The 16,131-nt window shown below is 34.1% G+C and overlaps 1 protein-coding gene across 1 annotated transcript in view; it reads right to left on the reverse strand.

The window, feature by feature from the left end:
- UBR3 (ubiquitin protein ligase E3 component n-recognin 3) overlaps nucleotides 1–16,131 on the reverse strand; it is a 227,307-nt gene that overhangs the window by 153,278 nt on the left and 57,898 nt on the right. The window contains exons 6-10 of the mRNA XM_073807594.1: nucleotides 14,983–15,049; nucleotides 10,585–10,715; nucleotides 9,228–9,456; nucleotides 2,691–2,870; nucleotides 1,965–2,098 (exon numbers count right to left, since the gene is read on the reverse strand). Coding sequence (XP_073663695.1) covers nucleotides 1,965–2,098; nucleotides 2,691–2,870; nucleotides 9,228–9,456; nucleotides 10,585–10,715; nucleotides 14,983–15,049 — 741 coding nt within the window. The remainder of the gene's footprint in view (nucleotides 1–1,964; nucleotides 2,099–2,690; nucleotides 2,871–9,227; nucleotides 9,457–10,584; nucleotides 10,716–14,982; nucleotides 15,050–16,131) is intronic.

The raw sequence follows: 16,131 nt of genomic DNA on the forward strand, positions 1-16,131 counted from the left end.
ATAAATATGAAAGAATTTAAATGAGCAGATTACATATCAGCTGAGTCTTATGAGTACAATTTTTGAAGAGCTCAACTAATTGTTCTTCATTCCAGTTAGAATCGCTGCCAAAGTCCTACTGCACATCAAACAAACCAAAATCTCTGACAGTGAGACTCAGGCACATGTATTTTGCAAGCTTCCCAGATGATTCTCATATAAGAGAAGCACTGGACTAAGCAGAAAGAATGAGCTCATTTGTCAAAAAAGGGACTAACTTGAACAAAACCACTGGAATCAAGAAAGGAATTGCATGTTGAGGAATGGTAATCAATCCAATGAAGGCATGGAGGTAGAGGGCAGTATAGGAAGGTGAATTATGATAAACAAGTTGAGGGCAAATTGTGGAAGGTCTTAAATGCCTCTATAGGAAATATGGACATTATCCTGTAGACATAAGAACTTGAATGATTTTTAAGCAAAGGAGAGATAAGCACAGAGCTTAGCAGTAACTTCGGTATTAGGAAAAATTACAGTAGGAAGAATCTAGAGGCAGGAAAACCAGTTAAGAAACAACCCAGATTTTAAAAATATAAAGAAATAAATTAAGACAGTGGAAAGAAGTGGTAGAGAGACATTTCTGGTATGAGAGAAAATTCATGGTATCTGATTATAGCTTGAACACAGCTGGTACAGCAAGGGGAGGTTTCTATATTGGATAACTGCATCATTTGAAACACCACACATAAAATGACATAAAGAACACAGCACAGACAAATGTTTTTAAATAGTTTAGGAACCTGAGAAAATTCATGTACCTATAAGGAGATCTACATGAATAACCAGAGCTGTTGTGAATTTCAACCAGGCCAGACTGTAACAGAGTTGTGAGGCATCTGCATTTAGAGAAAGCTGGAGTCATGAGAGAAAACAGAAATCCTCGGACACCAAGGGGGGAAAGTGGCAGGGGGTGGTGGTGGTGGGATGAACTGGGAGATTGGGATAGACATATATACACGGATATGTATAAAATAGATAACTAATAAGAACCTGCTGTAAGAAAAAATAAATAAAATTCAAAAACAAAAAAAGAAAACAGAAACCCACTTAAAGTAACACATACATTTAAAGAATATATGTAAGAGAGTCTCATAATAACCCTGTGAGGAAGAGCAGGCTTTGCTGTACCATTTCTATTTTGTTTCCTTTAGTTTTTTAAAAGAAAAGGAGAAAGACTGAGAAGTTCAAATAGTTTTAAATGAGTTGACCAAGTCACCTAAGTCAAAAGAGGCAGAGCCAAGACCACTATAAAATCTTGTGCAGCACGCTTATTGGTACAGGCTAGCAGGTTGGACTTCATGGGATCCATACAGCAAAATCTTAGTCAAGTCCTTAGTTTAGTAGGGTCAGGAGATAACAAACTGTCCAAGGATTCTGGAGACCCATCAAACGAATACTTTAAAATGCAAAGGTAAAATATATATTTGTACAGAAAGACATAAATGCATGCAATTATAAGCAAGCATTTCTTAACCAATTATAAGAATTTATGTTGTTGCTATGTACCCTTAGGTTCTTTTTACAAACAACTGTAAGTTGTATGAAATGTATACTGATTTTGTGCTTGGAATCTTAAAAGTGTAAACTTTATTGAGGACTATCCTCATCCCTTGAGAGACAAGAAACATTAGGCAACTAACTGATAATGGGTAAAATGAAACAATAAAGATGAATGTGGAGACTTACAAAGCTCCAAAGACTATTCACAATAAGGGAAGGCTGGAATGATATAATAACTCATTTATATAAATGAATTCTAACCTGCCTAAGAATAACAATTAACTGTCTCAGGTCAACTTTCACAAAGGTGAATTCAGAATTAAACACTGCATATTATTACACACAAGTAAACAAATCAATGTTTTCACAAATAATTTTCTTAAATAATTATTTTAAAGGTAAACACAGAAATTAACAAAACATACCCTAACTTTACAATGTGATAAGAGTCCCCACATTGGCTGTGCACAGGCCTCAAGTTCAGCAGCAAAGGCAGCATAGTAGGTCTGAGATTCAAATTCCACATGCTCATTTAGTTCTCGCTTATTTAAGTTCATACCTTGCAAAAATTAAAACAGATATAAACCTTGCCAAATGGAAATAAACACCCATGTTAAAAATCAAGTAAAATACTTCCAAGTACCAAACACATTTTAATGCACACAAATGGCATAATGACACAATATGTATAGAAATTAATAAATTATTAAAAATAAAATAATCTGGTCCTTTTGGAATTCTTTATAAACTACGTTTTCTTAGAAACATTTTGTGAACTGTCTCTTTCTTATATAATATAATTGAATATATTAAATAAAGTCAAAACTATTTTAATTGATGCCGGTTGAAATTTTTACGGAAGTATTATGAGTCTTTCTTGGAGAATAGATTAGAAATTTCTAGATTAATGCTTTCAAATGCTTTTAAAAATTACACTCCTATTTCCTATGTAATAGTTTGACCTTCTTCATAACTCTGATATGTTTTCATGAACACTTTATCAAAATACTTACAAATATCAATTAATATGAGACATTTCACATGTAACTGAATGATGTGCTATTATCTTTTAATTAGTGTTTGACAGTTTAACATTAGGCATTTTGTAAACTAAAAAAAAAAAAAATTAAGAAAAAATCTGAAATTGATACCTTGAAAGAAAGATACAAAGTTCATCCATGTCACTAACAAACCATGGTCCTCCAAAAATCTCTTAGCCACACTTTGATGAGAAAGGATATTAATAAAATCACTGACAAGAGGCCAATAAGTGTTATTCTTCAGTAATGCTTCTCCACAATTCACTACCACATGTAAACTGTTTTCTTCATCTAAAATAGACACACACACACAAAAAAAATTAGTTTAAGAAAATAGTTTTACCAATGATACAGATTATACATTTTAGAATCAGTCACCTCAATTCAAACCCCAGCCTGCCATTTAATAACTATATGGCTTTAGGTATATTACATAGCTCTGAATCAATTTCCTCATCTGTAAAACAGAAAAAGACATATCTTAAGGGAATTAAATGAAATGTTAACATAACACTTAGCACATCATTATAATAATTATTACCATGTCTAACATATTACATGATACTAAGTTAGTTACATGTTTATAAAACCTTATTATTTTCTTGATTTTAATGATATAATGCAATATTTTCAGTTCTAATCAATAAAATGTTTTTATCCCTAGATTAATCTCATTCTATCTTTTCAATAAAATCTGTATGACTTAAACAATATATATTTAATTGCTTTCTTCTATTCAAAGGACATGTAAAAACAATTTTTAACACAGTATTTCAAAAATGAAACAACAAAAAACACATATAAATCTCTTAAGCTTTAAAAAAAAATCCTCAAAGTTTAAATACATTGCTGGAAGGAGGAGATGGGGAGGATTAGGTTTGTACAAAAACTTTACTATTAGAAGTTATAGCATGTATGCATTAGCTCTGTTGACCTATTCCAGCTTAACTGATTCACTGGACAAACAAGCCCCCCATTCCCACTGTAAAACACACTAATACCCATAATACACAGAATGCTCAAAGCTTGCAGCCTATTCCCTAGTACACAAGCCCCAAGGTATAAGTTTATCCAGAGTCTGTTTTTGCTTCTGTTCATACTAATTGTTCTTTTTACTATAATTATAAAATTTAAGTTACAAATACATAATCTGATAAAATATGAATGCATAAATAGAGGTATAACAAAAACTGGATCATAAGCTTTTGAAAGACAGTAAAAGTGCCTAAGAAAATCTTGGAGGAGAAAAATCACAAAAGTCTAGAAGGATTTTACACTCAGATTGCTTCATGAAAATCTTTATGTTCTTACTCTACTTTAAAGAAACTGAAAATGAAAATCACAGATGCTGCTTTACAGATGTGGTATATACAAGAAGGACGAGGGAGAACTCCAGTAAAGAAAACCATACCTTACAACTGCTTTGCCCAAAATTAAAAGGTTGGAGAACATACATTCCTGTGGTTTAAGTTAAAATCCACTGTTTAAGATACGTATGTATCACTTTTTAACAATGCCTCACTTTAACCAACTTTTCAAATAACCACCTCGTAGTCAAACTCATCAGTGAAGAGGGCTTCTACTGCACTTATTTCCATAAATTAAATTTAGGTTTCAGCCCATGAAATTACTTTACCCAACTCAAATTTAACAAGACATAAGAACAGGACCCACAGTAGGATGAGAGAGGGTATAACTGAATGAGGAAGTGGGGGTAAGGGAGCTTTTATAAATTACCCACATCTGAGATTCAGAAACGCCCTCTCTGACAACTACTGCCACTGTGAGTTGGTGAGCAGCTGATACTGATGAGACAGTGCCTAGGGATGCTGGGATTTTTTAATTTTTTAAAACATTGAGAATCACTGTTCTATTTAAGTGAAATCAGAGGATGAATAAGCAGAATATAATTAATCAAAATCACTATTTTCCTGACACTGCTTTAACTACTACTGTTCTTGTGAAAAATATCTTGGAATCTTTTATGAAATAAAATGATTAGAGCTTCTATTTTTATCCAACTGATACTTTTCCAAATATAGATACAGAGAGAGCAATGATTCAGTGTTAAATCATATTCACTCATCCACAAATATTTACTGAGCTCCTACTCAGGGTCAGGTAATCTAGTAAGCTCTGAAAATAAAGCAGTAAAAAAATCAAGATTTATACATTCTCTCTCTCCACTGAGGTTAATATCTAAGAAAACAGAGTGTGGTAAGGTCTGTAATAGGAAAAGTACAAGAAGTCATAAGAACATACATAAGCTGGTCTACAATTAAGGAAAAGAGTTTCCTGAGGAAGTGATGTTTAACTGAGATTTACAAAAGGAAGCAGAAATTGGGATTAACCAAATAAACTAGGGATGGAGAGGAAATGGTGTTCTAAGTAGAGGAAGCAGTATAAAAAAGGATGGAATTACTGGGACAAAGAATGCAAAGAATAGGTGGCACAAATGAGTCTAGATGGCCTCATAAATCAGCTTCAGGAGTTTGCAGTTCATGTGAAGAGAATGGCAAGCCACAGAGGAGGTTTTAAGAGAGAGGACATGACTAGATGTTTAGTGTTGAGACTGACTATATAGGAGGGTGCTAATGACTAGTAGTAGAAGGCCTAAAGATGGCAATGGCTTGAACTATGGTATTGGCATGAAGATGCAGAGATGAAAAGAATTGGCTATTCTAAGATATTCAGAAGGATTTAAATGACAGACCTGGTGATGTTCACTATTTCTACAAAGAGTAAGAAGTCAAAAATGACTCCTAGGTTTTTAGGTTGGGCAACTCTGTAGATGGTTAGAGTAGTACCAACACACCGACTTGAGTGCTAATACACACATACATATATACACATACACACATATGCACAAATGCAATAGAAAAGAAGCAGGCTTGATAGAGACAGAATGGGTTTTTGGTGCTGACACTGAGTGTCTGAGGTGCTTGTAGACATCCAAAGGATATAGTTTAATAAACAATTTGATATGCAGGACAGAAGATCAATCTGGCATTATTAGCAACTACAGACATTCCTATAGTTATGCAACACATAGTTTGGTGGGTTTTTTTTTTAAACTTTATTCCTTCTTTTTTTTTTAAAGTTAACCATTTTTTTTTTAATTTATTTATTTTTGCTGTGTTGGGTCTTCGTCGCTGCGTGGGCTTTCTCTAGTTGCAGTGAGCGGGGGCTACTCTTCATTGCGGTGCACAGGCTTCTCACTGCAGTGGCTTCTCTTGTTGCAGAGCATGGGCTCTAGGTGCACGGCTTCAGTAGTTGTGGCACAAGGGCTCGGCAGTTGTGGCTCACGGGCTCTAGAGTGCAGGCTCAGTAGTTGCGGCGCATGGGCTTAGTTGCTCTGTGGCATGTGGGATCTTCCTTGACCAGGGCTCGAACCTGTGTCCCCTGCACTGGCAGGCGGACTCTTAACCACTGCGCCACCAGGGAAGTCCCACAACACATGGTTTTAAGTTCCATTTTAAACAGACAGTTGCATAAGACAAACTGTAAAATTTCAGAGATATGGGAAGTTATGAGTTATATTTGGAATCACAAAGTACTATGGTGCAGAAATGAATACAACAAAGTAAAAGTATAAGGAAGGGAGCACGTACTACTAGAGGCTTTTTCCTATTAATCTTCAGCTATTGCTGTGGTCATGTGAATTCTCATTGTATCAGCTCCTACATTTACTAACAGTGTAGAAAAAATTTTCAAATATTGTCTAATGACAATGTATACAAAGGTTAGATAGGGGCCATTACAAAGTAAGAAGTATAAAGAACTTGTGTAATATCTGTAGCTAGTTCAATATATTTAAAGCTCATTCCAATACTCTCATGTAAAAACAGGGAAAACATATGGTGCTTTTAGAAAACCAGTAAGTATGTAACATGAAATGTTATGCTACTTTTGAAAGAGGAAAAAAAACAGAACAGGAGCTAAAGATAGTTTTAGACTTGGCTTAGAAATAATGTAATTTATTGCTATAAAAAATACATTTATATTTAAAGATCTTAGCAATGCTACTTATAGCTATTTAGCTTTTGGAAAATTCAATTTGTGTAAGAATTTCCAGGACAGACTAACTGCATTAGAAGGAAGTATGTGTAGAAAGCAACTAAGACCATGTAATACGATTTCAGAAAATATGGGAAAAATGAGAAACACAGAGACAGCAAGACCAAGTGCCAAGAAACACCAACACTGATAGAACAAGTAGAAGATAGTTTCATGCCACACAAAGAACAGAGAATCAACAGTGTAAAATGATAATGAAAATCAAGCAAGATAAGGTCCAAAGTGTTGCCACTGGCTTCCTTATCATGTAGTCATAGAAAGGGTGACCATATAATTTATCATATAAACAGGGACACTTTTGAGGGTAAAAAGGACTGTATGAAAAATGATGTCAAAAGAACAGGCAGGGCTTCCCTGGTGGCGCAGTGGTTGAGAGTCCGCCTGCCGATGCAGGGGATGCAGGTTCGTGCTGCAGTCTGGGAAGATGCCACATGCCGCGGAGCGGCTGGGCCCATGAGCCATGGCCGCTGAGCCTGCACGTCCGGAGCCTGTGCTCCGCAATGGGAGTGGCCACGACAGTGAGAGGGCCACGTACCACAAAAAAAATAAAAATAAAAATAAATAACAGGCATAACTTGGAGCTGTTCTGGGGAAAGTAGGACATGTGGCTACCGGAGTCATGGACAATTTTGGAGACAGCAATAGAATGACGGAAGCAGACACTAGATTGAGGTGGGTTAATGAGAGACCGGAAGATAAGGAAATGAACATAAAAACTCTCTCAGGAAAGATGCCTATAGCAAAAAGTGGGAGGCAAACTCATATACATCTTCCTCCCAAACATTCTCCTCTGAAATGCAAACCATATAAAAGAAGCATAGCTAAACCACTTAGTCAGGAAAACAGACTCAAGATTCTTTTCAAAAGAGTAAATACTTCTAATTTTTTTAAGTTTTCCAGTTTATAAATTAAAAATACTGTACTTGTGAAAAGTCCTTTTCTAGTTATATAATTCTACACATAAGAATATCACTGATATAGCTGAATGATGATAGACACTATTTCAAAAAAGAAAAGAGAAAGTAATATACATAGCTAAATCTCTAAGAAAGAAAAGGTCATCCTACACAAAGACAGAAACAGTACAATACAAAGCAGCTCTTATTTTTTCTTTTAAAAAGGTAAAGAGGTACACTGTTCAATGTAAATAATGTATTATTCTCCCACTACACCTACAATGGGAAGGCAGAGTTACGCAGTGGGCCAGAGTATGGGTTAGACACCTAGCTTTACCACTTACAGCTATAAAACCATAGATCACTGACTTTTCAACTTCCTAAACCAGAAATGCCTCATCTATAAAATGGAAAAAACAACATTTACTCCCCAGAATTACTGATAAATCAGATAATACATATAAAGTACTGAAAAAAAAGCATGGTATACAGTAAGTGCTCAAAAGATGGTAGCCATCATCATTATTAGCAAGCTATTATTATATATAAGGCAACATGCCCTGCACTGAGTCCTGTATAAATTTTCAGGCTATGGTATTGCATCTGAGAATAGCCAGACTATCAGTATAAAGAGAAAATAGGAGCTGATATGCAAAAGGAGACAACAGTAGAAGGCAAGTCTCAAGTATAAGATCTCCCATCCACAGAGAATGGAAAGGTCCTAAGATTTAATTTGAGGCATTATTTGTTGTTATTTTTTAAGTTTAGCTCCAAGTGCCAACAAGTGAAGACACAGTCCTATTAATGTTGGCCTGGCTGTATTGTGGCTAAGAACAAAGATTCTGACATCAGGAGATATAAAGTCCTTCTTGGCTCTGTCATCTACTAACTATATAATCTACAGCAAATGATTTAATTTCTCTAAACTTCAATTTACTCATCTTGAAAGTGGAAATAATAATAATGCCAATCTAGAGAGTTGTTCAGAAGCTTAATTGAGACAACATATAAATAGTATTAACACAGCGCCTAGTACAGAGCAAATACTCAAATAATATAAATTATTACAAGGAGGTGAAGTCAAGATGAAAGACCACAAAGAAATAAGAATGGGAGGAATTCCTAGAAATGTTATGGCAATTTGAGGAGGCATAAAGGAAGAAAATTAAAGATCACACTAAAGGAACATATAAAAGGCAAGATTTATTCCAACTTTTAAATTATAAAAGTATATGCATATAAAATGTCTAAAGCTGACAGTAACAAATTCATGATTAAAAAAATAGAAACATATCTAATTAATAAGAAAATGGTTAAATAATGGTAAAGTCATATGATATTACTACCTGCAATCATGAAAGAACATGTTCTTGATGTGTACACTTGATAGCATATTTTAAAGTACATATTCGCATCTATAAATATACTCACATCACACAAAAAGACAGAAAAGAAATATCCCAAAATATTTGTTAATATTATTTGTGAATAACAAAACTATAGGTGAATTTAAAGTTTTTCTTTAAATTTTGCTGAAATTTTAAAAAATGTTTCTTTAACAAACATGTATTATTTTATAATATTTTTAAAAGCTATTTTTAAGCATAAAGGAAGTTTTTAAGATTAGTTATACAAAGTATACTTATAAAACTAGTGAAAATAATTCTGAGTTTACCTTGTAGCTCACTTTTAATAAGGCAACTTTCCATCATGTATAACAGCACAGTGACCATAATATCCAGCAGCTGACATTCTTCTGTTACCTGTCTGGCTAGCTCCTCATTGCTGAACAACTGAACACTAATATGCACAATTCTGTTAGACATTGTGTCTGATTCATGACTTTTCTTCAGTGTTTTCATAATGAAAGCGTAATGCTGAACAAAAGTTTTTGTAAAAGCAACCTGTAAAATGTTTTAAATAGGAAGAAAAAAAACACAGTTTAAGTTTTACAACACATTTTCCAACATATTATACTAGCATTTTTAAGTTATGATTAGCTTGTGATGATATCCAAGATAAATGGAAAAATAATTTCAGTGATGATGGTAGTCTTACATTTGTCCTTTTTTGGAAAATTAGCAAAATACTTTGGTGGTTAAAAAAATGTTCAATATGTATTTTAAATTATTAAAGTTTTAAAGCAATTACAAAGATAGTCTAAAAATACAAATCTTCACTTTGCTCACAAATATATCAATTCAAGTATGTGTCTTTGTCCTGTGCTACCAACTTTAACAACAAAATCTAAAGCCTCACCTGCAAACCATCACAGAGTTGTTTATATAACTAAACAATAAGTGAGTCAACGTGACTACTCCAAAAGAAATAATATCTTTTCCTATTTGATCTGAAAGCCAACCACTATTCTGACCAAATATTCTCTTCTGTATACCATATACACTTCCTCTATTGCTTTCTTAAGCAGGTATAAAGACACAAAACAACAGCATTATTAAAGTGTCACTCCTAAAGAGGCTTTACTACCTAAACCATAAGAACTATAGCATGATTTATTGTCTTTTCAGACACTACGTTGTGTAACTTTGCCATAACCATACGGTAGTAACAGGTGAGTCCACACCCTCTGAAACTAGAGACTTCACCTATGTACATGTGTACATGAGTCAATACCATTGTGTCTTTAAGAGTTATGGCCAGCAGCTACAAACTCCATGCTTTTCCCATGCCTAACCATACAATCTAAATTCAGTTGCCCCCATTAAACATTCTCATAGCACCTTGTACCTTTCTCCTTTAGAGAACTTACTACAATTTGTAACTACATATTTATTTGTGCAACTGTGTTTTTGTTTGTCCCCCAGCAATCCCTTTGGACCAAGTTTCATGCACAAAGGCAACCCTTAGGAATCCTGCTCTGTAATGGTGCTTTGACTCAGATCTACAATACTGTACTTTTTGTGCAGGCCCTCTTTTGGCAACAGAGCTGAGAAATATATCAAAAAGATTTAATATTGAAAAGGCAAAGAAAGAGAAGCAAAGTTCAGAAAGGAAGGAAAAAATGTAGATACCTTATACTCTTGATCTGGAAGCATGTTGAGTAAGAAAGTCACCATCTTCTGGGGAAATTCATACTTTATGGTCCAAAACAATAGTTCTTCTAAGAAACTTTTATGCTTCAAAACATCCATTATGGATTGATCTACATAATAAAAATAAAATTTATCACCCTAATGATTTAAGTTGCTCATCTCACTAAACCTTACCATGATTAATAACCCATCAACCTCAAACATCTGAACATACCTAAAAATTAAGGCTATCCTTTCAATAATTCAAATGATAATGCTAACAATATCAAGCTAAATTTCTACAATGTCCACAGTATATATATAATAAAATACTTAATCCTTATAATTTAATATAAAGCAGTTACTAGAAAAATACGTAATTACTTGACCTTAAACATAAGCCATTTATCTAAAATTTCTACTAAGATTTAAAATAATTATCTTACAAGAACAATATTCATGGCACTTAATTTAAAATAGTAATAATAATTTTAACCTAAAAACATACTATTAAGGACATAAACTCCAAAGTTATCTAAATTTTTTATTTTTGAAAAAAATCTTTATGGATGAATAATTTATTCCTCTAAAATTATCCTTCATAAATGAAATATTAACTTCCCTAGAGAAGATAATCACTAGTGCATTGCTTACTCTAGTATACAGAAGCATTTGCTTTTTTCTGGTAGGAAGGTACCGGGAAACACATAGAACATTAGATATGCTTACTTGTACTGGACTCAAGATGCCCTCTTCATGCATGGAGGAAACAGGAAATGCATGCCCCTTTTGAATAAAGGTATTCAAAGGGGGGAATAAAATTATTTACTGGAAAGTTTATTTTCTAAAGCCAAGTACCACTCCTTGAGGGTTAGGCTGTCTCTTGCTTATCTCTGCCTCCTTGCCATGCTTAATCAACAGAAAGGTCTCAACTGGTATATGATGAATTGAAATGTTTTAAATTTTTATTTTACATTGGAGTATAGTTGATTAACAATGTTGTGTTAGTTTCAAGGTGTACAGCAAAGTGTGAACTGAATATTTTTAATACTTTGGCTATCTCTTTCTCTCACTTTCTCTAATTTTTTTCCCCTCAAAATGAACTAGAAAATTCTATTAATCTTTATTGGAGCAAATTATCTTGGGATACTGCTCTGGATCATCAGCTCTATATAAGGGCATCAAGTGTCAACTATGAATGGACTGTTTCAGTGACAGTGCTTAAGCAGAGACTAGAGTTAGATGAGATATTTGAAAAACCAGTATCACATGAACCAAAATACTCAGGTACAGCCCTAACTATATCACAGTTGAAGTAGTCTTGCAGGGTAACCCTGCAGAGTTTTTTCAATTAACCTTATCCCAATCCTACCCCAGTGTCACAGTTCTTCTATTATTGAGTAATGTGTTCATACCACATCTCCTCAGGTAACGGGTCTAAATGAGTAACAACTCAGTATTTAATCACTCTCTTGATTCTTTTGTAAAACACTGAGTTTAATAAGACTTGAATCAGATATTAAAGTTAGATGTAACTTTAACCCCATGTTAGATTAATAATTAATAACCCATTATTTTCAGAATAATAATTTCATTAATCTAGAGACACTATCATTTAGATTACAGAGAGACCGAAGTATCTGCTAATCCCCTATCTAACTCCCTTTCAGTGGTGCCTTTAGTATGAACCGTATGTAGTAGGAGTAAAAGTATAAATACAATTACACTACACATCCCTTTATTGGAAACAATAATTCTTTATTTTCCAAATCTCAGAATTTTCTACTTGTAAAACAGAAATCTCTTCCTCTTGAAATAGATCATTCCCAGGATATGGCAATGATTTAAAAAGAGACATAAACCAGTCCTGCAAGAAATGAGGTAAAATATATTCAAAGGCACAAGCTGACAGATTCAAAGCCAAAAAAGTAATAAAATTAGGGACCAAATGAATCAGGTGACAGGAATATAAGGATTACAATTAAAACTTAGAATATAATCCACAGCACACATTGCTGAAGCCAATTTAATTCTCAAAATTCACTTGGTACTAACATGACTGAAAATTTCACAGACTGCCAAAAAAATAAAACCCTCACAGAGAAGTGCTTCTGAAAATAATTACAAAGTTGAACAAAACTAGTAGTATTTATCCTAAAATTCAGTTATAACTCTCTGCAAGCTTGTATTAGCCAAAGAAAAGCCTGAAGCTACCATAATTATTATATGTCAAGCATTTAAAAAGATACATTGACTTTGTTTTAAATAAATAAAACAATATGAATGCACCAGAAAAGCTATGGCTTCTACTAAAATGCTGCAGTTATGTACAATCCAATTTTTCTAACTTCAGACATTTAAAAAAAGGGAGAAAAACCCACAATGTCTTCACTGTTATTCTTAAAATAAATGATATCAGTTTCCCAAGATATTTAAAGCATGTGTTATATGTATTACGTGTTATGTTATGGAAATGTGGTTAGAAATGCTTCCATTAGTTATGTATGATTATTGACCTTTAAAATCTTGATAAAATTGTCATGACCTTTACAACACCTAAACAACTCAGGCCAAATTGTAAAAAGAGATTTTTGAAGAATCAGTATGTGGTACAAATGCATGACAGCATTTAATTTAGACAGTAGAGTCCAGCCTCTGCAACTCACAAGCTCAATAATCTTGGCCATGTCAGCTGAAGCCCTCTAGGCCTAGGCTTTTCACCCTTAAAATTGCAGTTTTGAGAATAGACAGTGATGTGTTTGTTAGCACAGTGCCTCTCCTCTTGCCTATCATTACATGTTTTATTTTCAGCTCACTTTCAAACTGCTGAATCAAATTCTTACAAAAACTAAACCACTCCCTGAACTTCAGACATTTTCAAAAGCAACAATTACTTTTTGAAAACAGAGGTTCTACTAATTCAAAAAGCCTCACTTTCAACTTTTTCAAAAAGCCACTTCTTCCACATACATACTTAAACCAAACATGATAACTGATCAAGTCTTAAATCTCTATACTACTTCTTACCAGTAGAGGAAGGAAGAGAAAACAATCAATCACAAATGCAAAAAAATTCATATAATAGAAAATCAACTTCAACATAAAGGCTGCATAAAAAGTAACTTCAGCCAGAGTTTGACCAGGCTGAAGGAAAACAATGACCTCTTACGCCATAACAGGTATTTTCTGAACACCCCTGAAGCTTAAACTCAAGTATATGCCTAACAATCTCCTCCAACTCAGATGTGTCTCAAGGACTCAGGTAAACACATGGACAACTCTGGTAAGTCAAGAGGCCAGTTAGCCACATGGACTTCTAATTTCTTTCAGGCATTACAGGTTCTCTGCTGGGCCACGAAGAACGGGAAGATGTGCATGTTGGCCAGCAAATCAAATTTCATGCCCTTTACTAACATTCTGTAAGTTAAAGGCAACAACATGAGTAACGAAGTGAAGACTTGCAGACTTACAAAATGAGCCTCAACGGAAACTGCCTGCTTGCTCCACCTTCCAAGCAGTCCTAAACTTTCCACAAGACACACTTATCACCAGAAGTAAGAATCTTTTCATCAAAATAATATTTTAACCTCTGGAGACTTTCTAACAGACCATACTAACCCAGAAAATAGACTATGTTAAGATTTGGAAATCCATGGCAAAAATCCAGAGCACAGGCTGCCAACTAATAACAAGTACTCTAGAAAAGCTTTTGGGGAGGGTCAAGAAAATATAGTGATAAAGCATTTAAACTCTGGGATTTGAATTAAGGACCTACTTCTCATTAGCTGTTAAACCTAACATGTCTCCATTTCCTCATTCATAAAATAGTAATAATAATAAAACCCGCTTCATATGGTTACTTGGAGAATTAAATGACACAATGCATGTGATGTGATTAGCACTATGTCTAGCATATATAAAAAGTTCAATAAATATTACTCATTACTAATCTATTCCCTCACTACAGGCATATCTACTTCTTCCTTTGCAACAATATGTATTGAGTCCTTTCTGAGCCCTTAATATGTGGTAAGTGCCATTCATTCTCATTCTCACTCTTTCACTCTTGTTACTTTTTCTCACACACACACCCAAAATCTCCCTCTTGCTCATCCTTTAAATCAAATTAAAGCTTTACACCAAATATGCTGCATCCAAATCAAAGATTCAATGAAGAGACTAGTTTTCTGGCTCAAATATGATGTTGCTCATTTTATAAAGAAAACAAATGAACAAAATCCCAACAGTAAGGGTTTTACTTGCTTTCGAGGTCCCCCCACAATCACGCTCTAACAACACTTTCTCCATATTAGACAAATCTAATAACATTACTCTCCCTTCAAGTGCTCTTAATGATTAAGCATTTTTTTATACAAGGAAAAAACAAAATATAAATACCTTTGGTGTTACTGCTTAGTTTAACCCTCTTTCTCTTGCCCAGACCTTGACTCCCATCCTGATCCTCCTGGAGAAAAACAAAATTAGCATTATCTATAGTCTTATTCATGAATTTATACATTTTATGTAAATATAAATATGCTTATAAATTATGTTAAATATAAAATATAGGCATGCTTACATATTATTAACCAACAATTTTATGTATTTGCTGTCATAAAATATATTTTAATGCTGCTAACTTTAAATTGAAAATTAAATTTAAAATTAGCATTATAATTAAAATATATCATGAAAATCCTTAGGATTAAAATATAAGAGTTCTTAAACTTAATCTGTGCTTCTAATGAAAGACTCTTAAATACCCCAAAATGCCAAAATAAAAATTTTCCTAACCTTATAAATATAATATCAAAGAAGCTAAAGGCGAGGAGGGAGCAGATTAGCATAGGAAGGGGAGAAGGAGAAGAAGGTTAAAACAATGAATAGAGGAAAGGCTTTGAAGAGTCTAACACAAACAAAATGAGTTCAAGAGATCAAGTTCTGAAAAATAAGCATAGCATATTAGAAGCTGGAGTTGACAGTCAAAAAAATAATATAAAAACAAATTAAAATGTGCTTAGGAAAAAAATCCAAGAAGAAAATACATGCATTTCTGCTCACATGTAATGTATCTATTCCTGAAAAAAACCTCATATTAAAAACAACAAGGCAGACTTCCCTGGTGGTGCAGTGGTTAAGAATCTGCCTGCCAATGCAGGGGACACGGGTTTGAGCCGTGTCCAGGAAGATCCCACATGCTGTGGAGCAACTAAGCCCACGAGCCACAACTACTGAGCCCACGTGCCACACCACTGAAGCCCGCGTGCCTAGAGCCCATGCTCCGCAACAAGAGAAGCCACCGCAATGAGAAGCCTGTGCACCACAACGAAGAGTAGCCCCCACTCGCTGCAACTAGAGAAAGCCCACACACAACGAAGACCCAAAGCAACCAAAACTTAATTAATTTAAAAGAGAGAACATGTAAATATAGAAAACACTTTAAAGATGTTAAAAAAAAAAAAAAAAAGCTGGGTCTTCCTTGGTGGCGCAGTGGTTAAGAATCCGCCTGCCAATGCAGGGGACACAGGTTCAAGCCCTGGTCCAGGA

The sequence above is a fragment of the Tursiops truncatus genome, chromosome 7 (assembly GCF_011762595.2).
Source record: "Tursiops truncatus isolate mTurTru1 chromosome 7, mTurTru1.mat.Y, whole genome shotgun sequence".
Taxonomy (NCBI): Eukaryota; Metazoa; Chordata; class Mammalia; order Artiodactyla; family Delphinidae; genus Tursiops; species Tursiops truncatus.